This window comes from Marmota monax, unplaced genomic scaffold (genome assembly GCF_021218885.2).
Source record: "Marmota monax isolate L192 unplaced genomic scaffold, Marmota_monax_Labrador192_F-V1.1 WCK01_AAM20220418_F8-fsc00003, whole genome shotgun sequence".
Lineage (NCBI taxonomy): Eukaryota > Metazoa > Chordata > Mammalia > Rodentia > Sciuridae > Marmota > Marmota monax.
The window spans coordinates 34152251-34176572 of NW_026694084.1; the positions used below are offsets into that span (position 1 = coordinate 34152251).

At 42.1% G+C, this 24322-nt stretch overlaps 1 protein-coding gene across 5 annotated transcripts in view; it reads right to left on the reverse strand.

Annotated features, from left to right (window-relative positions):
* Asap1 (ArfGAP with SH3 domain, ankyrin repeat and PH domain 1) overlaps positions 1-24322 on the reverse strand; it is a 324201-nt gene that overhangs the window by 101027 nt on the left and 198852 nt on the right. For all 5 annotated transcript variants that reach the window (XM_046464612.2, XM_046464614.2, XM_046464613.2 and 2 more), the window contains one exon: positions 18237-18382. In XM_046464612.2, the coding sequence (XP_046320568.1) occupies positions 18237-18382 (146 nt within the window). The remainder of the gene's footprint in view (positions 1-18236; positions 18383-24322) is intronic.

Genomic DNA, 24322 nt, shown 5'->3' on the forward strand with positions numbered 1-24322 from the left:
TCTGGCACTGCCAACCTGTCCCCGTCCCCATTTCCACTATGATGTAACCCTTTGTCAGCTTCTTGACCTGGTGACCTCTCTCCTTCTTTGCACATACTCTGCCAGTCTGTCTGGAACACCTGTTTGTTTCCCATCTAGAGCAATGCTCCTGGAAGGCAGAGACTAGGCAAGACTTGCCCAACCAAGCTCCTGGCACAGAGGACATGTTATATATACTAAAGAAAAGGCTTGTTGATTGAGTAAATGGCTGAATAGATGAATTCTCCAAACCAGGAGAGCTATGCCAAGACCTGAAGTGTTACAGAATCTTTCCTGGGTGCTCAGCACCAAAATTGGAGGAGAGTCAGGACTCAGGAGGAACTGGAGGGTTGAGTCCTCCTAGGATATGATCAGGGGTGATAGACCAAGGGTACCCTCCATCCAAGAGGTGTCAGGCTTTGTCTCACAATGTGGGGTGGGAGGTATCAGAGGTTAGAGGTCTGTCTATGCCAAACCACAAGCTGCCTGCACCTGGCTGTGGAAGGTGAGGCAGGCCAGTTCTCTTCTCTACTACTTAAAAAGTCAGAGGTCTTTATTTTTCAGTTATAATACTCCTACAGTCTAAAACGAGCTCTGGAGGAACAACTGAACACGGAAGACAAAAACTCAGGCCCAGTGGGTCAAACAATGCCAGGGGTGCTCACCCTGCACAAGAGCAGGCAGCACTTGTCCTCACCAGTGAACCACCCACAAAAACAGCAGAGTTCAATAGTAAAGCTAGAGAGTCAGAAGGGCCAACTCATAACTCCCAGTAAAATTCTGAATTTTTTGGTATGGTCTACAATGTCCAGTATGAAACCTTGGGCACAGTATAAACATACTTTTCTGAAAAATTCCCATCCATCTCAAGAACACGAGCTTCTTAATTTGATCAGAGAAGCGGACTGATCACTGTTGGGGCCCAGGCAGCTTTCACCATTTCCTGACTCTCTAGTGCCAGTGACGAGGGAACTGAAAGTACTGAACTGAATCCTAGGGTACTGAAGACAGGATCTAAACGACATAGACTCCAAGTGAGGCCCTCAACTATTCTATTTTAGTCAGTGAAAAATGGAAATGTTTAAAATACATCAGAAAATTTAAAGTACAAATAAAAGATGGGTATGAAGCAGTGCCTCTGGATTCTGCAGGTCCCTTTTTGGGGACTTCAAGTGATAATGAGGGAAGAGGAACCCGGCTCCCTTCCTGGCCTCAAGCACGGCAGCTTTGCTTCAGGGGGCTGCATGTTTCTTCCTGAGCAAAGAGTCTTTGGCTGTAGTAGTTTACAATAAAGGAAGACATTTTCAAAATAGATAAACAGGTGGTAAACCCCTGTAGTATGGACCCAATGTTAAAAAACCACATGACTTCAAAAATACACGATAAAAATGTATAAATAAAAAGGTTACAAAGATATATGTAATATATATTTATGTGTATTTATATAAATATAATCAACCCCTAACAGTGAACAGTATTTTTTCAAGTTTCTAGTAAGCAAATGGTGCTATTTTTTGATTCTCTTACCAAGTAGACATATGACACAAACACAAGCAGTTGATACAGTTGACCGGAGGCCCACTTCTCATTCAACTCGTTCTTTGACCATTTAACACAAGATACACATCAGATTGCACACATAGAAAAAATAATAAGGTAGTGAATCTGAAGGAAAGAAGTTGCAGCTCTTCTATAACACGAGAATTTGTCTCTGTCCAGGATGGCATGTTTCCTAGTGTTTCTCAAAGCATGGTCCCGGGACCAGTGTTCCAGGACCACCTGGAAACTCGCTAGTAATGAATGTAATGCCAAGCCTAATTAAGTGCCACTCTGAAGGTGGCACTCAATGACCTAAGTTTTAACAAACTCTCCAAGTGAAATGAATCAAGGCCAAGTCTGAGAAGCACTAGCCTTAGACTAAGGGTTGTCCGAAGTAGAAGAAAGTTCAAAATTCCTGTACAGAAGGAAGGACTGACAGCCAGAGAAAGGAAATCACTTGCCCAAAGTCTGAGACATAACTATCAAGAAGTGCAGAGGTGAGTGAATGCTCGGGAGGACCTGGGAAAGCCCCAAGTAAGAGCGAAATCACACCATGCGCTACAGCACTGGGAACTGAAAAGGTGAACTTATCAGAAAGTACAGCCTTACTGAGTGCTACAGAGAAAACCGGGGAGGTGTAGGAGTACAGGGGAATGTAAGAATTCCTTAACTTAAAATCATACAATCATATTTTGTCTAATTCAATTTAGGTAAATGGTGGGTTAGATTTAACATCATCTCCTACACGGAATGAAAATGAAAGCACTATTTTCCTTCGCACTATGTGCAGCATCTGATTTCATTTGAGGATAATTATACAGAAAGGGGGAGCAGCTAAGATCTGCAAGACCAAGATAAATGAGAAAGCAGAAGGAAAGAGCTTATGTACCAAGGCCCTGGTTTGAAAAAGTGGTACCAACCCTAAGGATTTCTGCAGTGTGATTGAAATGATAATCAGTTCATGATCAAGTTTCAGACCTTTAATTTCATTTCCATGCACGTCATCTATAATTTGCTATGTTTAAAGTAGAACAAATCCATACTGTAAGTGATATCAAGGCATATTCTCCTTGTCTTCAATGAATGTCTCTATCATACATTGTTACATAAGTTTTGCAACAACTGACTTTTATGCAGAAAGCATGTTAACACAACTGAAGAATCCTTAATAAAATAAATATACAAGCCCACAAGGGGTTACCATGTCCTGGGAGGACACAGTGATGTGCCAGTGGGCATCACTTAGCTGCTAAGACAGCAGCCTGAACTGCCCTGCCCTATCTGCTTGGTCTTCATGTTTTGAGACTCATTTCATTTGATTTTCACTGAAATCTTCAGAATTCAAAGAAGCCATCTAAATGGTGACTGTGATGGTCATCATCAGTTGGCTGATGTATCTCAAGGCCACCTTGCAGAAAAGGAAGAATCTTCTTAGATTTATGCCTGCGATACCAATTGCTGCCAGGAAAGCAAATAAAAGTTTCCCCTACTTGTGAGCACTCAAAGCAGGAAGTTTCAAAAGTCTAGCGCTATACCCATGCCCACCTTTCCCTGCAAAAGCAGACTATTAAAATATTCTCCACAAGCAATCTCTTACTCAGAAGTGGCATTCATTCTTAGCAGAGCCTGGGATGGAGAGGGCACTTGTTTCATGCCAGTTGAGTCAAAGGTACCCTTTAAAGTCTTCTTTTAAAATGATGACCTTAATTTCCACTCTTCTCCATAAAGTGTATCAACCATTGCTTAGTGCTAGTTAGTATTTCTATTTAAGGAAAACAGCCTGTTAGCTTAAGAAAATAAAGTTTCCTAAATATGGCTAGGATTAAGGTCCCTCTTCTTTGAAGACATGGATACCCTGCTCTCTGGATGAAGGGGCAAGTGAGTGAACAAACCAACCTGCCTGCTACCCAGCTTGCTAAGCAGTGGAGCAGAGATCTGAACTCAGCCGTATCTGGCTTCAAAGTGGCCTTCCTTCTGCCAACTCTCTGAACTTTCAATCTTTTCAACTACTTAACACAGTTGGAGTCGTAAGTCAGTAAAAAGGTCCATTCATTTTTAATGAATGATGTAGTGAGATACAAGTTCAAAGCTGAATTAGGCAGCCACTTCCTCATGTTTTAATCTATAGGTACCAAAGAAACCAAAAGTCTCAATCTAAATAAAAAGAAGAGGCAAAGTGTAAAAAATCCACCAGCTGAAAAAAACCATCAGAAATTACATACTGAAATATAAACAAATAAATTTTAGAAGAAGAGTAAATGAAATAAAATTAAAAAACAAGGAACAAATAAAATGGATTTGTTGATCCAGGGAAATATCTAAATCAGCATTTCTCAGTGTAGTTCAATGGGATGTTAATGTTTCTTACACAATGGGAAAGATTTTGCTCAAATTAGGAAGCACTGTATTGGACAGGTTTATTATATGATGTCCAAGCCTTAAACATACAATATGCACTGTAAATCTCCATAGAAAACATGTACAGCTGCTCAATGTAAAACTCTTATCAAAGGACAAGGCAGGGGATTAGTATCACTGTTTCAGTCTCATACTCTGATACTCTTGTTTCCAGGCAAGGAGGAGTCAGGGGCACTGGACGTAGCCTCTGTGCACACCTGTGCAGGCTGTATACAGCTCAAAGCACCCACCTGGTGTGTTCGAGTAGAGTATGAAACTCGGCCACGATACCCTTGCTTATCTGTTTCCAATGCTGACAGCAGCCCAGAAGAAGGTTCCACAGCTGGGCTGGAGTACCTCCCAACAGTCAGTTATGGAGCAAGTGGCCCTGTCTGAGGGCAATGGTCAGTGGAAGTGAGGAGAAACTCAGAGGCAACATTTTGCAGAGGAATCCAAAACCAGTTCAGGACAAGACCTTTAATCTGAAGCAGTGAGGAAGAGTGACAGAATCTAGATAAGACTTCCTAGAGATGGAAAATAGGAAATCGGGGAAGAGCACGGGGTCCAAGAGTGAATGTGGGGCAGTTTGACAGAATTCTGAGTCAAAGAGAGTATCGACATTTGCTTTTCACAATGCACCTCCTGACTCAGGCCTGGAAAGAGCTCTGGAGGCTCCTGGACAGAAATCATGCAGACAGAAAGCTAATCATCTCAAACAGTGCTGGCCTTGTCCTCCCACCAACTGTGCCATTGCTTTAATTGTTGTTCTTTAAATCAATGTGAGAGTATGTGTGAGTGAGAGAGTGTGTGTGTGCACGTCTCACTGGGGATTATGCTAGGCAAGCACTTTTCCCCTGGGCATCTCCAGCCCTCTGAGTCAGGGTCTTACTACATTGCCCAGGCTGGCCTTGAACTTATGATCAACCTGCCTCAGACTCCTGAGTAGCTGGGTATACAGGTGTGCCCCAGGGCATCCAGCCAAAGCAACACAACTTTAAATAGTAAACCGATTCCAGAAGAGGATGTCCATATCTTTTGAGGGGCAGTCCAGTGTTCTCTGAAGTAGACACCCCGGTTTGAATGCTGGATCTTCTACCTATTTAACATCCCATGACTCGGTTCTTTTGGCTGTCAAACAAGGATAACTACGGTTACTACCTGGAAGTGTTGGTTTGAGAGACAGGCAGCAGACAGTAATGATCACTAAAGACTCCATGTTTTCCTTTCCAATTCCAGGTCCCTAAATAGGGAGGTGGAACCACACCTAAAACATCTGGGAAAACTTGTGATTTTTTTTTTTTAATGTCTGCCTACTCTCTTCTCCTGCCATTGCAAATCCTGTTGAGGAGGAGCTTCCATCTGCCTTTCTGAGCATTACCATGAGAAACAGACCCCTCAGTAGACCTGGGACAGGAAAACTGGGGGTTAATTGACTACTGCAGCACATCCTAACCAATACAGCATGTAAAGTGCTTGAAATGGTGCTTGGCATACAGACAGCACTCTATAAATACATGCTATTGTTATCATTATTTGTGTAAGTAAAAGTTACACATAAAAAACTGCTAATCTGGGCTGGGGTTGTAGCTCAGTGGTAGAGTGCTCACCTCGAATGTGGAAGGTACTGAACTGGGTTTGATCCTCAGCACCACATAAAAATAAAATAAAGGTATTGTGTCCATCATCTGCAACTAAAAAAAATATTAACAACAATAACAACAACTGCTAACCTTACTTGCCTGCAGGCTTTGAGGGTATGACAGCCTCTTTTACATTCATTCATTCATTTATTTAGTGGAGACATGGTCTTGCCATGCTGCCCCCACCTTTTCTTCCAAATAGCTTGGACTAGAGCCTATCTTTCTGTAAATAACATATGGATTAGCAAATGTTAGGGGCACCATAAAGCATCCAGGACCATTCCTGTTGAAATTCAGCCCTCTCTTGAGGTTAATGAAACTCTCCATCAGAAAGTGACTGATTTCTCCCTCCCTTCTTCCTTTCCTCCTTTTCTTGCCTTCCTCTTTCAGACCTCAGAGTCTAAAACAGGAGTCTCCTAGTACTAAAATGGTGTTTTGTGAGTCTGTCTCAGGTTGAATAACACTTGGCAATCACATACACATTCCACAAACACAAACTTTAGGTGAAAAAGTCTTATTCACTGCATGCAAAATCCACAGCCTGAGAATTTAATCCTGTTTAAAATGCATGATCTGAATGTCTATCTGAAACACTTCTAATGTAAATCTTAACAGAAAACCAAGGTTACAAAAAAAAAAAAAAAAAAAAAATCAATGGTTTAAATTCAGCCTGAAGTAATCTAAAATTTCTGTGTACTGAATGAATTTAACACCAGGTATAGCTGTATTGATGAAAGCGAAATCCACATTATTATTTATGGTCTACTTATACGGAAATGCTATGTAGACTGCTAAAATATTTTTCAGTTTTGTTTATATGACTACCAAGAGCTATTGAGCAACAAAAGAAAAGCTTGCAAAATACAAGCATAATGTATATTTTTCATTTTTTAAAAAAATTTACTTGGTGGCAAAACCTGCCCTGACCTGAGTCCATTTGGCTGGAAGCTCTGACTTGAGGTGGGACTCTTCATAGTTTTGTATTTATCCTACTTCATGCAAATATTCACATTCTCAATGCTAAGATAAAACTGTGTTTAATTATAAGCCAGAGAAGTCACTGGAAAGGTATTAATACATGGCCAGTAAAACCTGTTGCACCTATTTTTAGAAAAATATACAAATCTCTGAACTTTAAAATACACCTAACCTCAAGGATTTTGGCCAAGAGTTCAACCTGGATGAGCTGGTTAACTGTGTCTATGTCTGTCATTGGAAGAGTTCCTGGAGAGGGCACCTCAAATCAGGAAAAGTGGGGTTCGTAACATACAACGTAAGGGGAAGGAATTTCAGCATGCGCCAACCAGACAGATTGACTTAGGAAGCAGCATTGAGTTGACATTCAAGGGAGGACGCAGGCCATCTGAAGATATAGTCTTCCCTGTGCTTGCCCTTGCCCATTCCCTGCATCAAGTTGTTTTCTGTGGCAAGGACAGTGGCCGAGGAGGAGGGTTGGGTTGCTCAGAGTTGCGTGTTTTCCATTTCAAAGGTTCAAGGGCTTCCTACATTCCAACCTTTCATGGATACCTCCCTTTTCAGATTCAGTGTATCTTTTTCTGCACCCCTCAATTCCTCTCTCTCGTCTACATAAAGTATAGACAGACACATTAAAATATCTAAATTATCAGTATCTCTTTGTATAAATTTATCAAATGTTTTCAGAGGAATACTATACTTTTAAATATTAACAGAATTTAGCATTATATAATAATTCTTATTTTTCATATTTCTGAAATGGAGTAAACATGTAAGACTTTCATAATGAGGTGGGGGACCCTTCCCTCTTAATCACCCATCCACATGAATAGGTCTCACTTCACAAAACATCCCACAATACTATCCTAAAGCCTGTTAGGACATGAAGAGATGTCTGCTGGATCAAAAATCCAAACCTTCCAATTACGGATGATTATTTTGTAAAAAGGTGAGGTTTTACAAAATAGGATGGCTCCAGGCACAGGGGCTACCCATTTACCATTGAGCACTCCCATCACCTTTATACTTCTCAATATTTTAAGAAGAACTTGAGAAATAATCTGATAGAATTCTAGATCTACTATGCACATTTCCAGCTACTCTCATTTGAGCATGAAGAAAAGAAGAATCTTAAAAAAAAAAAAAAAAAAAAAGTCTTGAGGCTGAGGTTGTAGCTCAGTGCTAGAGCACTTGCTTAGCATGTGTGAGGTACTGGGTTTGATCCTTAGCACCACATCAAAATAAATAAAATAAAGGTATTATATCCATCTACAACTAAAAAAAAAATAAAAATAAAACCTTTAACCCAAACCACAATACTTTGCAGTCAGACACTGCAATAGGAAATGCTCCACAGCTAGAGAAATCTTTGCTTTGCTTCAACAGCTCTGAAGCAATAACTGCCTTCCAACTGTTAGATGACACTTTGGCTCTTGGGCAAGATACAGAACTGTCCAGAGGCTTAGAACAGAGAAGGAACCAGGTATATGGAACATCTTGGCTGAACTAGTATCCTTCTGGGCACCTCCTATTTTTAAAAAGTTTTTTCTAAAACCACTGCCACACTGAGACTCTCCAAGGGCATGACATTTAAATGTTTTTTCTTTTCCTGTTGAGAATCTGTTTCAATCCAGTTACTCCTTCCTTGTCCTATTTTATGGTGTGGGAAAATACTGGATGCAACTCTCTGTTGTTGACTCCTTAACTTCTTTGCCAAGATCACAAGCAGTGACGGCCTGAAGCTGGGAGTAGAATCGGCCCAGCTGGCACTATTTAGCAAGCAATGGTTTTAATGCTTTCCTCTCAATGGCCTAAACAACAAAAAACTGAACATACTTTTGGTACTTTATATTTAATCAAATGAACAACAAAAGCACTAACAAACAGCCAAACTAGCATCATCTTTTTTTTTTTTTTCAAATAAGGAAGCTGCTATGTAAAGAAAGGTTCTCTTGCTAATACGTTAACTGCTAAAGGGGCCCCAGAGTAGAGAAAAGGGGATATATGAGGGTGTGGATGTGTGGGACAGTGTACGCTCCAGGCACGGCAGATAGCTTGCTCTGTCTGGAGCTGGCTCTGATGGGAAGCATCTCTAACCAGGGGAAGGACAAGTTCAAGGGGTCTGGCAGGTCAACTAAAACAATGGTTCTAAAACCTTTTTTTAAAAAAAACATCACTATCCACTAAGCATATACAGCAAACCAAAAGCTAGGAGAGGTAATTCACATACCTTATTTTTAAAAATGCCACTAGAAGAAAAACTCGAAGAGTGAGAGGCCCTGACCTGTGTTATCCTGCTGTATTCCTCCTGTGGGAACACAGTGCATGTGGAGAATTTCAATAAATAGTTGAATGAATTGGTAGTGAATATGGCAAGGAGGTATGGTTAATCCTACTTTACAAAACGAAAAAAAAAAAAAAAAAAAAAAAAGACCCAGAAAACCCAAGTAACCCGGCAAGGCCACAAAGTAAGAAGATGCTCAGTAATTACTTTTACCTGGGTCTCTAGGAATTTAAAGTCCATGTACTTAAAATCACACCACAGATGTATTAAAAGAACAACAGAGTGTGCCCACATTTCTCTGGCTTCTCACCACTGGGAGGCAGCATTTCCTTGACATAATCACACATGAGAAATATTCACTTGTGGGAATGAACAGCTAATCACTCTATCTTTTCAGAACAGCGACCACATACAGGACTTTAACCAAAGGAAGAAATTCATCAGGAGGAGAAATACTGGTTTACAAAAATCTGAAGCACAAAGGAAGTGGCTGAAGGTTGCAGATAGTTGTCTCAAGGAATATCAAAGAAGTGAGTCTCTTATTTTTGCTCAGAATATTTGTTTTATATGAAAATCTTTACGTAACTATGTATTATTAAACCCTTTCCCCTAAATCCCCACAAACTAAAATTCAATGGCTAATACTTTTCATTTTGAAGTCAGAGACTCACAAAATGTTGGAAAAAATTGCACAGAGTTCCCACGTACCCATCAACTTGCTTTCCCCACCGCAGAATCTTATACAGCAAGTTATGAAAACCAAGAAATTGATACTGGTGCAAGATAATACCCTGGACAATCCCTACTGACTTTACTTGATTCCACCAGTCTTTCCAAATGCTCTTTCTTTTAAAATATTTCTTTGTACACAGTTCAAAGGCGGATATGGTTATTAGCACCTACAAAAAGCCAAGTGCTTTGCACAGGCACAGTAGAAAACAAGCCTTGGGGTATCTCAGATGTCAGCAAAGTCTTAACACCTACCACAGGCTCAAAGGTGTAGAAATGCAAATTGCATCCAAGACTTTCATTTGAGAAAAGAGCCAGATGATTGTATACCACCTTCTGAGAAGCATCTGTTCAGTTCCTTGGCCTATTTTTTGATTGGCTTATTTGGTTTTTTTGGTGTTTAGCTTTAAATATCCTAGAGATTAATGCTCTATCTGATGTGCAAGTGGTAAAAATTTGCTCCCAAGCTGTAGGCTCTCTATTCACTTCACTGATTGTGTCTTTTGCCGAGAAGCTTTTTAGTTTGAACCCATCCCATTTATTAATTCTTTTTTAAAAAAAATTTTAATATTTATTTATTTAGTTAGTTTTTGGCGGACACAACATCTTTGTATGTGGTGCTGAGGATCAAATTCGGGCCGCATGCATGCCAGGAGCGCGCGCTACTGCTTGAGCCACATCCCCAGCCCCCATTTATTAATTCTTGATTTTAATTCTTGCGCTATAGGAGTCTCATTAAGAAAGTAGGAGCCTAATCCGATATGATGGAGATTTGGGCCTACTTTTTCTTCTATTAGGTTCAGGGTCTCTGGTTTAATTCCTAGGTCCTTGATCCACTTTGAGTTGAGTTTTGTGTATGGTGAGACATAGGGGTTTAATTTCATTTTGTTGAATATGGATTTCCAGTTTTCCCAGCACCATTTGTTGAAGAGTTTATCTTTTCTCCAATATATGTTTTCAGTACCTTTGTCTAATATAAGGTATCTGTAATTATGTGGGTTAGTCTCTGTGTCCTCTATTCTGTACCATTGGTCCACCAGTCTATTTTGGTGTCAATACCATGCTGTTTTTGTTCCTATTGCTCTGTAGTATAGTTTAAATTCTGGAATAGTGAGTGATGCCACCTGCTTCACTCTTGCTAAGGATTGCTTTAGCTATTCTGGGAGTCTGAGTGAAGTGAGCCAATCACAAACAAATGCCAAATGTTTTCCGTGATTTAAGGAGGCTGATTCATAGTGGAGTTGGGAGGGGGAACATGGGAGGATTAGATGAACTCTAGATTGGGCAAAGGGGTGGGAGGGGAAGGGAGGAGACATAGGGGTAGAAAAGACGGTGGAATGAGATGGACATCATTACCCTAAGTATATGTATGAAGACATGAATTGGTGTGACTCTACTTTGTATAAAACTTTCATACTTTGTATGAAAACTTGTGCTCCATATGTGTAATATGAATTGTAATGTGTTCTGCTGTCGTATGTAACAAATTAGAATAAAAAATTTTTAAAAAAGAGCCAGATGATACTGCCTAGGGAATCACTTTCCTATGCTCATCCAGCAAGGCACCCAAAGGCTGCTACAATCCATCAGGGTTCCCATGGGCCTAAGTACAGCTTGTGCTGGTGGTAGACCTTGGCATCATCCACATGATGCAAGTTATTATGGTCTTGGTATGAGTTGTCCCCCAAAAGCCCTTGTGTGAGACAATGCTAGAGGGTGTAGAGATGAAATGACTGGGTTTTAAGAGGTTTACTCTAATCAGTACATCAATCACCAGATAGGAATTAACTTGGTGGTAGCTGTGGGCAAGTAGGGTGTGGCTGGAGGAGGTGGGCCACTGGGGGGAATGCCTTTGGGGTAATATACTGGATAAGCTGACCTTAGTTTCTGCTTTCTGATCATCATATGACCTGCTTTCCTCCACCACACCCTTCCACCATAATGTTCTGCCTCACCTTGAACCCCAAGGAATGGAGCCAGAGGTCTATGGACTGAAACCTCTGAAACTGTGAACCCTCAATTAAACTCTCCCTCTTCTATATTGTTCTTGCTGGGTCTTTCAGTGATAGCAGAGAAAAAAGCTGTTTAAAACACAGGTATATAGACTACCAGAGTTCTGGGGTCAGGGCAGCTTCCACCAAAATTTCAGAAAAACCCAGGAATCCGGGCAGGATCAGAGTAGCCCCCGACAGGACAAAGGGTAGGGAAGCTGTGGGAGTCAAGCCAAACCTACAAGGGAGAACCAAGGAAGTAGAGGTGCCAGCAACATGCCACACTTGTCAGGCGAAGCTACAGGCACCATGCAAAGCCAGCCTAGGAGAGTGCCCATGTGCACTGCTGCCAACGAGACCATAGGGGCAGGGCTGCCCAACCCTTTAGGAGCCCACATTACACAGTGTGCCCTGGACACCAGACATGGAGCTTTAGTATTTCATGTCTGCCCTGCTGGGTATCCATCTGCCTTGGGCTGAACCCTCCTATTTCCTATTCCTCCTTCTGGAATAGAAATGTTTACCCTATGCCTGCATGTTTTATCCACCACTGTATCTTAAAAGCACATCAATTTTTTTTTATTTTTACAGGGGTTCACAGCTGCGTTTGAGTCCTGGAGGAAACTTTGGACTAGGAGTTTTGAACATCAGTGGAACAGTTAATACTTTGAGACTCCTGGGGATGGGTTCACTGTCTTTGTGCTGTGAGGTGGACATGAGTGTCTGGAGGCCAGGAGTGGAGTGTTAAAACCTGGATCTTAAATGTCTTTCAAAGGCCCATGTGTTAAGGCTTAGTCCCCATGTCACTGGGTGGGGGAGGGGGAAAGCAAGAAGGTCCCAGAGAGGAAGAGCTAAACTAAGGATGACAGGGTCCTTGACATACGTGATGGAAAAGAATTTCAGCATGTGTCAGATACTGAGGCACAGAGATGTACTTAGGAAAGCAGACGATGCAGGCTCTCTAGACATGGGAAGGAACGCCTTGGTCTGAGGTTTTAATAAATATCGATAGATAGCAGGGGCTGCACTAGAGGTGGGGGTGGTCACAGTTTGCACAGTGTTCTTGGTGTTTGCACACTGCCCTCACACCTTGGTACTTCCTGCTTCCAAGGACAGGAGGGCAAGCATGCAGGCTGGACTGCTCCTGAGCTGCATTCCAACAGTTCATAGGTGATTCTATTGAGATTCAGGATGTTTTTCTCTGTATCCCCAAATTTCTCTCTCCCCAGGGTAGTGTTATCCAGAGGTGGGAAAATCTTTGTGAGGAGGGCCTTGGGTCACTGTGGATACGCCCTTGAAGGGGATTAGGGGACCCAGGATCCAAAGTGCTTCTTATCCCCACACTTTTGGCTTCCTGGCTTTGAGGTGAACAATTTCGCTCTGCCACTCACTCTTGCCACAGGCCAGAGCAACAGGCCAACCAACTGACTGCAGACTAAGAGCTCCAATACCGTGAGCCAAAATAAATCCTTTTAAAGTTAATTATCTGTAGTGCTTTGTCACAGAGGCAAAAAGTTGGCAAAATAAACACCATTTTTTTTTTCCTTGAAAGAAAAACTGGCAAACTGTGGTTGTTCAGATCTGGGTATCATATGTTAAACTTATCTCTAAAATCAGTGAGGGGAGGCTGTCACTTCAAGGTAAACAACTGACAGAATCTATTGGTAATGATAAAACGAGAGCTTTCAGAGAAAGCCAAAAATTTGAAACACTTGTATTTGTCACCACGGGCTTGACAGCATCTGAATAGTCAAAGCTCCATTATATGGTTTGGTTTACATGGGTAACTTCTTCTATTTTTGTTTTCTTTTTTAATTTCCATGGCTAACTTAAGATATCACTTGTTAAATTCTGATGTAGTATCAAAAACAATAATTACCATAATTACCTTGAATACTTTCTTTGCCCATACAGACCTGTGTGTGGCCACACTTTACCCGCTTCATCTCAATACCACCCAACACGGAGGTGCATGTGAGAAGCCAGCGGCCTTCTACCAAGTCAGGTTGAAAGCATGTGCAAAAATGTAAAACCACCACCATGCTTTTTTTTTTTTTTTTTTTTGGGGGGGGGTACTCATAAAAAATAGGCTTCTAAGGGAACACAAGTTTATTATCTTAAGAAATTAATACATAAAATTTTCTTGGTTTTCATTTCTAAGACAGTAAATGTGGACAGAAATAATATACACAAAAAGTCTTTCATATCCTAAATCAATTTTGAGATTGGGGCCCCAAGACCCAAGAGTTTGAGAACTACCATCTAATACTTTCACTATTTCCAATGTGCTAAAACTGATGAAGGAAATCAAAAGACAGAAATAGACCCCTCCCCTCCAAACAGTTTTCAAGCTAACCCAACACAAACTATTTTAGTTCAGCTCTCAGTGGCCACAGCGTCAGGTAGCTCCTCAGCCATGAGCAATGAGGGAAGGAAAATGTAGGGTGGTAGTTTAAAGGGAGGACCAATGTCCTATCCATCAGAGTCCACAGGTCATAGGACTGGAAATCACAGGAGCCTTACCCAAACAGACACACATCTGGAAAATGGGAATTGGTATGCCAAACCTCTCCTAGTCACAGTTATTCCTAACCTATCAGGGGACTACTGCTTCAAGACCTGTTCACACTCACCCCTTGTGAGCAGGTGATCATGACCCTCACAAAGAAAATTTGCTGGGGGGCTAAAAAAGGGGGGGGGACAAACTGCATAAGGGGGTATGAGAGAACAGAATAAGAGGTCCAAAATACTTAGTACCCCCCAAATGTGTGAGGGCCATACCCCCCTAGATTTCTGCTTGTCATCCTGTGTGATTAGCCTTAAATCCTTCCTATGGGATCTCAAGAGCTAGTGAGTGTGGAGTCCTGTGGGATTCCCACAGCCGTGGTTGCTTTGGTACTGCTGAAGCAGCATCACCTGTAGCAGAGAACTTATGCTCACAGCCCTAATTCTGTCACTTTCTAGGTATAGTGTTTTTTGGGAAATTGGTGTACTTATCTATAAAACAATGATGCCTGCTTTGACACTGGAGTTACCACAACGATCAAAGGGGAAGACGTGAATAATAATGAAAGCTTCCATTTTTAAGCACGTCCCATGGGTCAGGTGTTACGTTCAGTGATTTACTTCCCTGACCACATTGGGAAGAAACAGCACTGTTAGTTCTTTCACAGGTAGGAAGTTGCTTTAGAGAAACTAAGAGATTTGCCTAAGGCTACTGGGCTGGTTGTAGGAGACTGGATTTCAGGTGTGATTAAGACCAAACTCTGATTCCTCTCTCCACCTGCAATTCAGACTCTCGGATCCTACATTACAAGGTAGGGTAACTTTTTAAAAGAAGCATTTTAAATAACTTGGGGGAAAGTGGGAGTAAGAAAAGCAAGTTACTTTAAAACCAACTTCATGTGTTAACTCCAGGATGAGTTCACAGGACTCATTGAAAATTGCAATCCTCTGCCCATCCTCAGACGTCAGTTAAAACTTAGAAGCTGGTTAACTAAAAGCAGTCTCAGCCATATGTAACATAATATCAACAACTTTGTAGCTCTTGTGAGTTTTCAGCAACATTCCACTTGATTGTCATGCCTTTTGCAATCATTCAAAGTTCAGAAAAAGGAAAAACAAAACAAAACATCTGCATGGCAGGTAAGAAAGCCATCGTTGCTTAGTGTGCTCGTCTTTCTCAGAACCACTCTTGCAAGAACGCCTGGACACAATGCACTCGAAATTCCAACTGCTCAGAATTAACACACGTGTTGAAAGGCTTTCCCCACCTAGGGTTAGTCAAAAGCAGAAAGCTATTATGAGACCTAGCCCAAAAGCTATCCTTTCCTTTTCTTCCATAAAAACAAGTAATGTTTTAGTATGAACTATTAAAATACCCTTTATAAGCAATATCTTAATTAGAAAGTGAGGCTTTTCAGTATTTAGCACTTAGACTTGGAACAAGAGACACTGGTGTCTTTGAAGATATAATTTTGAAAGTCTAAATAATATCCAAGTATTTTCTTTTACCTTTTTCTGTTTTGACTCATTAATTTTTGCTTCTTGCTTCCAGTCTTCACTAGTCTAAGGAAATGGGATGATCAAGACTCCACTGAGGAACACTCCCATCGGACAGTGTCCCATGGGAGTGTTCCTCAGTGTGGACTGCAGGTACTGCAAGCAGACCAGGAAACCCCTCTCTGGTTCCCCCGAGCCCTGAGCTTCAAGGTGTGCCCCACCAATCTAGGCAGATCAGGTTCTCCTGGTCAAGCACAGGAAGGGAAGTGACAAGCCACTGCTGCTCTCAGGCTGCAGCACCTCTGGGACTGTCTCAATAACCAACCCAGAGCGCAAACCCATTCTACCTGCCCCATCACCAGGTCTGCCACTGCCACCTTCAAAGGGAAAATGTTTGCTTTCATTTTGTATACTATTTATGTTTTGTGGAACTGGAGGTTGAACCTAGGGATGCTCTACCACTGAGCTACATACCCTGCCCTTTTTATTTTAAGACAGTCTTGCTAAGTTGCTTAAGCTGGCCTAGAGCTTGTGATCTTCCTGCCTCAGGCTCCCAAGTATGCCTTTATTTTCTTTTTGAAATGAAGTAGGTCTTCCAGCCATTTCTTTAAGGTTTTCCTAGACTTTTATTCTACAGGGAGTGGCTGCGGAAACAGGCCTGCAGCTTAGAGTGTATCTGATCTGAGGGCATAGCTAGATCAGCATTCTAGCTAGGAAGGCAGGACAACCAGAGAGCATAAGGTGACAGGCAGCATCTATAGCGAGGTTCAGACTGTAGCCTCAGAGACAGAAAGCTGGGTTCGCATCTACTAACAGCATGAATGAGCCAAGTACACAATCTCAGTGTGCTCTGGGTCCTCATCTGGCCTGCAGGGATAATAAACACTGGCCTGCTGGAACATGTTAAATGGAGATCATCCACAAAAAAGCACCCACCACACGGCCAGGTTCATCAAAGGTATTCAATGAAGATCTGTTGTTTTTACATGGAGATAAGCAGTGTTATTAGATACGCAAACACCAACAATGGACCCTTGCTCAACTGGCTGGTGCATACACACGTATACACACGCACAAAGTTTAGAAGCAATCTATGTGGTAGCTAAGTAGCAGGGACTACTGGTGCAGGAACCTTGAAGGGAATGACTCTTAACTTAGGCCAAATACATTTGCTCTCCTAGAAACAAAGGGAGCAAGATATCAGGGAAAACAACTTCCTCCCTGAGTCCTTCTCTGTCAAAGTGAACTCTGTCAGTCTTGTTTACCGCCTTTCTTCCCACCACACCACCTTTTGTGCAACATGACCAGCAAAAAGGCAGGCAACACCCAGAAGGAAGGACAGGAGTGGGCCCTCTTTTGAATAAAAGAAATTCTGCCAGTCTAAGATTTGCAACAATACTGTGGTCTTGTTAAAGGTGTAAAACATTAGTTCCTGTGCTCAAAATTATCCTTCTCAAGTTTTTGAAAAGAATAAACATTTTTATATTTGGCATTTATTTTCCTTTAGTTTAGCTGATTGTCAGTGTAAGGCTAATTCGACAGTATAAACCACCAATTAGAATGGCAGGAAGTCAGACACATACACACGTATTTAAAAAGACTATTCTGACTGGTCCAATATGCAGGGCAACAGGCTGAAGAAGGGCAGTTGACGTTTTTCAAACAGGTTGTCTTCATGTGTCAGCTCTTTTGTATCAGGTGGCTTTATGACAAGATTATCACTGAAGGCACAGAAGCCTAGGTGGTGTATGAGCCACTGACCCAGCATGAGGACATCTTGAGCTCAGACCTGGATCCCTAACTGGGCAAAAGTGAATGCTAGGGATTGGGGGCAGGAGAAGGGTGGAACAGCTACTCTTCAGCCAGCTAACAACAGAAATCCTCTTCCTCCGGCATCTGTGACCTCCTTGTACTCAGGCACAAAAGAGACTTGATTAAATTAATTCATGAGGAAGTGTGATGGCTCTCCAAGAATATTTCACCAAAACAATCAATCAATCCACAAGGAGAGCCAACATGATGAGCACTGGCCTTTCCATGTGTGAATCGTGCGCGGGTCGAGGAGGGTTAGAGCAAAACCTGTGACACTACTGCCTGGCACTCCATCCCACCTGTGTCCACCTCCTCGGTCACGGACTCTAGTATCCCTGATTTGCAGGTATTCTTCCTGTCATCAAAGTCTGAAACTTTCTCTTGTAGGGGAGACAGGGTCAAGGATGTGGGGGAGTTGAGGGAGGTTTGTTATTTGTAAATCAGGAACAAAATGCAAGACCGTCTTCACACAAGTGAGGTACAATACTTGCAATTCATATCAGATAAAGAAATCTTATCACTCTTAACTAGTTAAAAAGCAAAAGTTGCTGAAGATTATCTTCAAAAATCGGTAGAATAGGGAAGAGTTCAAATTAAGTAGTTTCTCTTGGCTTTGACAAAAGGACCCTGCTATCATCTGGGCCTCAGGTTCAAATCCTAGTAATGTCACAATGGAATTAAAAAAAAAAAAAATGACCTCCATATCTAGGAGAAAACAGCTTTTAATTTTTATTCTTTTTCATCCCTAGGCCCAAGGGTTGGGGAAAAGAATAGGGAACTGTTCTCTATATATGATCTTATGCTTTGATTAGACTACAATTCTTTTTAATCACACAAGAAATGACTTACCAGATTTTTCAGCAGTGTGGACAGTTCCTTTGTAAGAGTAGAAAACTTGACAAAAGCGGTGCCAAGATCGGGGTTGTCTCGACTTAAAAAATTACTCCCAAACTTATCAAGAACTTGTGCATAGTTTTCTTCATTTTGTACATGGTCTAAAAAAGAAAAGGAACCGAGTTATCATTTGCTACAGTGCAGAGTTGTTCTGTACACGGATCACTGCAAACTCTAGAAAGAGAAGCAGAGCAACAGCATCAGTTACTTATTGAACAGAAGGTGGGTCGCAGGACACTGAATGTTCTCACTCTCCTAAAGGAAACTTCCCCTTTTTCTTTTACATTATTTAGCTCATTTATATCCTGATTGATCCACTAGTTCCTGTATAGTCAGACAGTCACATAGGTCTCATATTTTCAAGTGATTAAGAAATCATGCATAAAATTTTTAGAAAACCAATCTTGGAATGCAAAAGGAAAATGAATTTGTTGTGTCACATTTCTTTCCCTGCAGCTAATCTTAGTTTCCTTTAATCTTGTCACACCCCAAGTAGGAGGAGCAATACTGTATGAGGCTTTGCATACAGTAGTGGAACGTGCAGTGTGGAACGTGCAGGCCTGGACTAGGTGCACCCATGCTTGAAGTCTGGTTTCGCCACCTATGAGCCTGCTACTTCATTGGTCCATTTTAACTTCCACGCTTACTACCCTAGCTGGCACACAATAGGCATAAGTCTTATGAATCCCTGAGCTCTTGCTTTCCAATCTATAAAGTGGGGCTGATGTCTCCCTCGTGGTACTGCAGTGCTGTGGAGTAGACACCAGGTGTATAAATATTTCTCTACTAGGACGAATGCTCCATAACTAACTCCCACCTGCACAACTCTTCCTCTGGGTGGCTTCTGGGATGTCACTCATTTGACTCTCCTCACCTTATGGCACTCCTTTGTCTTCACTGTCTTTGTCGGTTCCTCATCTGTCTAACCTCGCCATGCTAGAAAGTCCCAGATTTGTCTTTGGGACTTTATTCTTCTCCACCTATGCCTATTCCCTTCGAGATCTCAGACTGAAGGGTTGAAATACTTTTTATTAGCTGAAAACTACCAAATTTATACTCCTGCCCTAAAATACAGACTTGTACTTTCAACCATCTCTTTACTATCACCACTTAGAGGTCCAATAACTGTATTCAATGTTAACATGTCTAAAACAAACACTTCATCTCCCCCAACCTCCTTTTCCATACTTCCTTATCTCAATCAGTCAATGGCAAACAACTGACTTAAGTTCTTTGTTCTTTTTCAATATTTTTTGAGTTGTCAATGAACCTTTATTTTATTTATTTATATGTGGTGCTGAGAACAGAACACAGTGCCTTACACATGCTAGGCAAGCGTTCTACCACTGAGCCACAACCCCGTCCCACTGACTTCTTAATGGCATAATGACAAAATCCACCAAGACATACTTGTTTTTTCTCTTTCTCACACCTGAGATGCAGTCCATGGGCAAACCCTGCTCCATCTACCTTTAAAGTTCATCCTAAAAAACTGACAATTTCTTATCTCCACGCCAACAGCCTTACGTTATCTCATCTCTTGGCTTTGGTCTCTCTATTGCTGTTCTCGCTGTTATCAACACAGCACCCTGTGTGACTCTGTCAAATTGTGCAGATCTTTTAACTCTGGTGGCAGACATTACCATTCATCGTGGATGTACAGGTTCCCAATCCTGGTAGGCTTGTGGAAAAGAAAGGAGTACTGCGTTTCCCCACACCCCTGAAGTAAAGGCATGGAAGATGGCTTGCACTGCAATCTGAGTGGAGGCAACTCAACTGCCTTTACATGGAAGCACTTCAGATGTCCCACGTTCAGTTCCCTCTCTCCTCTTCCCTCCAGTGGTGCAGAGAATCGTGCATTTGCACAGAAGCCCTCGGTGGATGCACAGTACTTAATGAATGAACAAATGAGCAGATAGGTGTCTGTCAAAGTCAGAAGTTTAAAGGCTTAATCCAAAACACTACTTCCTCTCTGTAAAGCCTCCTTTAAGCTTGGAATGCTTGTCCCTTACCCACCATTCTCTGTACTTCTACTGCACTACTTTCCACGGCCTACCACTTTTTTACACATAAAATCTTTCCCTGGAACCGGCCACGAGGGGCAGTTCACCTCTGCATCCCCACCCAACAGGCACTGTGATCTGGATCTTCCAGTGAGCTGGACTTACAAAGCTAGGGCTCAGTAAGTCCTTCTTGACTTGGATTCACCAAACTCATTTTCACAAAGTTAAGAGCATTCTGTTCTGAATTTCCTAGGCTGTTCCACAACTGAGATGAATTATTTTAAATTTTTACTTTCAAACACCCTCCATAACAGCACAGGAGCAATGGGCACTTAGGAAAAAGCACATGAGTCTGGATGGGGAATAACTTGGGAAGGAAGTGTCAGAGTAGGCCAAAGAAATCAAATGAGGCCCCAGTAGCCTTCTAATCATCAGCACATTAAAACTTCACAATGCCTGCAGCAGATATCAGCGTTTCTGGCTGAGATATTAAGAAAAAAAAAAAGAAATGCAGTTCTGGTTACTGCCTAAGTTTATACAGAAAAGTGACTCAGAAAAACACCCATGGAAGGGCACAGCAGCAGCTCAACAGACAGTGCACACACGTCTGATCACCCTCCCTACTACAGCTGTCCCCGATACCTTCTTTCTGGGCCTGAGAGGCCTCACTTACCATTGAGAAGCTCACCACACACACACACTCTTTTTCTGCTTTAGGAGGACAGTGAAAAAATATGTGCATTTCAACTATTTCCAAGGGAAGCATCTCAGTGGTGAACACTCGTACACAGGTTGTCTATTTGCTTAAAATTATAAAATATTCCAAATGAAGTAACAGTAAATGTTTAGATTAACACTACATCCATGTACTCACCATGAAGTTTAAGAAATAATATATGACAGAATGGTTCCCCAGTCCCCTACCCTATTCCAATCTCTCTCCATCCCCCAGCCCCAGCCGCAGACACTGTCCTGAACTGGAGTCTCAGTCAGAGGTTAGGAGGAACTGCAAGCAGCACAGTCTACCCGTGATGACGGATTCATCGAAAACCAAGATGGACTCAGTTAAGAGAGGGGTCATGGTAAGGGAGCCAGCACATGTTGAGGATTTCCTCTCACCCAAATGCCTCCCATAATCTCCTATTTCACCAGCACCAGGACTCTGTAAGGGAAGAATTATGCTTATTAAATAGCTGAAACATAAAATCTGATGTGAGAGAGGCTGAAGGTAAGACCAGATGAGTAAGTGCAGGCTAGATCCTGTATGTTTTGTTAACTGTACAACTGAATAACCAGGTAGTCTATATGTGTGTATCTGTGTCCCCATATAGTAATGTATATGTTACGGGTACATACACATAATTTTCTTATGTACGTACACATTTTAAAATATAGCAGTTTAGAAAAATATATCTTGGGAATAATAACAACAATCCTACAAGAATAAAAATTATGAAAATTAAATATCAAGTGCTTAAAATAGTGCCTGGCTTGTAGCACAGACCCCCAAAATGTCAGCCATTGTTACTTACCTGTGACTGTTATAACACCAAGGCATATGCAATATCAAATAGCATAGGTGTGCAGGCCTCACGTTTTAATGTATTTTTAACATACGCATTATAAATCTAACAGTGACAATTTACTAAAAAGGTCTTACATGCATGCGCGCACACACACACATCTTTGTACAAAACTAAGAGTTTATCAAGCAGATCTTCAACAGGGTTGCAGAGTGAGAGGCAAGACATGATTCTGGAGGAGGAAACAGCTGGGAGAGGGGGACGGAGTGTGGAGGAATACAGCTATCTGAGGGGATGCCAGCTCCGGGTCCAGAAAGAGGAGGAAGTAGCAGGCTCTGGGGACGCACAACAGGGATGAGTGTGACTGAAGAGGGACTAGTGGAACAGGAAATGGATGGATCCTTCAAGAGGTCCAAGACAGTGGGAGAAAGCTGTTGTAAGATCTTCACTAGAAAACCTTCAGGAGTGTGGGGCAGCATGGGATGGGTAACCAGGAGAGGGGTGAGACTGGATGGAAGAACAGGGAAAGGGAGCAATCTGGTCCATCCAGTAAGAGGACCCACTCTTTCTCAACATTTGTGAGATTTCTGGCATTCAGGACACTTACTGTAAGAAAGACAGAGAGGTAAATTCTTTCACTTCAAAAAAAATCCCAAATACAGTTTTACCAAGTAAATCAGAAAGGGTCACTCTATCAGGATGTCAACTGCCAGCATATCTTTGGGGAGGTAATTAGCGTTTACTGACCACCTGACATGCTCTGTGTTGTAACAGGGTCTTCGAACACACTCCAGCATGTGACCCCTACGCCCATACCAGGCAATCAGCAGGGACTCATTAGTCAAGTCAGAACAGAGACAGCAGCTGGTTTCTGGGTCATTCAGTGGCTGCTAGTCACACATTCGGCCTTTATGTATACAACTGCATTCCCTCTTACTACCAAGTCTGCTGAGATGGAAACAACCACCACCACCTTATGTGCAGAGAATGCCCAAGATCACAGAACTCATAAATCAGGGAATTTAAACCGAGGCCCTTTCTGATCCCAGAGCTGGGCACTTTCCCCAGATGGGGATCAGAATATGCCACCACTAAATACTGAATGGAGCTGAAGGTAATTAGCAGCGGACAGGCAGGAATCTGCCCACCCTCTGCTGTCCAAAGACAGCACAGGCCTCCTTCTTTGTGAAGGTGTTTTCCTTCTCCCCTCTTAGGAGCTGAAAAACCCTTGTGGGGGAACAGGGAGGGGGTGCTGGGGTACGTCTGCATAAACAAACATCACTAGAACCATCCTCACCTTCCATTTGTGTCCCTATCTATTTACCTTCCTACAATCCACTGCCCTAGAAACCCAAGCCTCCTTTTCCCTTTCTTCTTAATTCTCCACAGTCTATGGCCCTTTATTAAAATGGTATATAAGCTCCCAGGCTGGGAGGTTTTCACTTCTTTTCTGTGAGGCTCCCATTGATATACTATAAACCTTTCTCCCGGCTTTTGATAGCTTAATCTACAGGCCCCTCTCACTGAATATAAGAGGTGAGAGGTGTTTCCCCCTCCCTGCACTCCCTAGTACAAAGTGGGACACACCTAATTTCAAATTCCCATTCTATCACTTGCTGTCTGTGTGGTACTTGGTCAAATAACTGATCTTTCTAAGCCTCACCTTCCCACCTGCAAAACAGAAATATCCACAGTACTTACGTCCCAGAAGTGTCATAAAGATTAAGTGAGAAACCACATGCCAAGTGCTAACAGCATATTTACAATGACAACATCAGCTGCCCGTCCTTGGCCTCCGCAGTGAAGCCAGGCGTTTACCTCTGACCAGCTGGCAGTAGTGGCGGACAATACTCTGAAATCAGTAAAATTCCGAGCTTACCTTTCCTAGAGGTTGGCAAGTGCCTCAAGAATACACTAAAATCCAACACTTTTTAAGCATACCTGGTACAGTCATCCAGTGAGAACTTGCAAATATTTACAAACCACAGCACATGCTCAGCAGGCCTTTCTCTGAGGACTCGCTGCCTACCTGTCATCCTGTGTCACACTTCACCAAATTGGGCCTTTTTCATAAAACCTCCTCACTCAACTGCTGACTCAAGCTTTGCTTCTTAGGTCCTGTAATAATGGCTTCCACTGATGAAGCACTGACTGCATAGGACCCATCACAGGGAACAGCCTAAAGCTCATGCAAAGGTCCCCAAGGGAAGCACCTTACAGATGAATAAAACTTGGGGTAAAGGAGGACTAGAGCCCAGCGTCACTTGATTCTGTAGCACATTTTTTCCACTGGCAAACGAGACTGAGACTCTCATGGAAGCGAGAGTCTCCTATGCCATGGCACCTGCTTGGAATCCACAGTTAAGGGCTGGAACAAAGTGCAGAGGACAGTCCTGTCATGACACGCCAGCCACAACGCTAACAGTTCACAAACAGGTAGCACTAAAAATTTTGAATCTTTTATATGCCAGGAATTGTGCTAAATATTTTCCCTTCATTATCTTGTTCAAAGCTC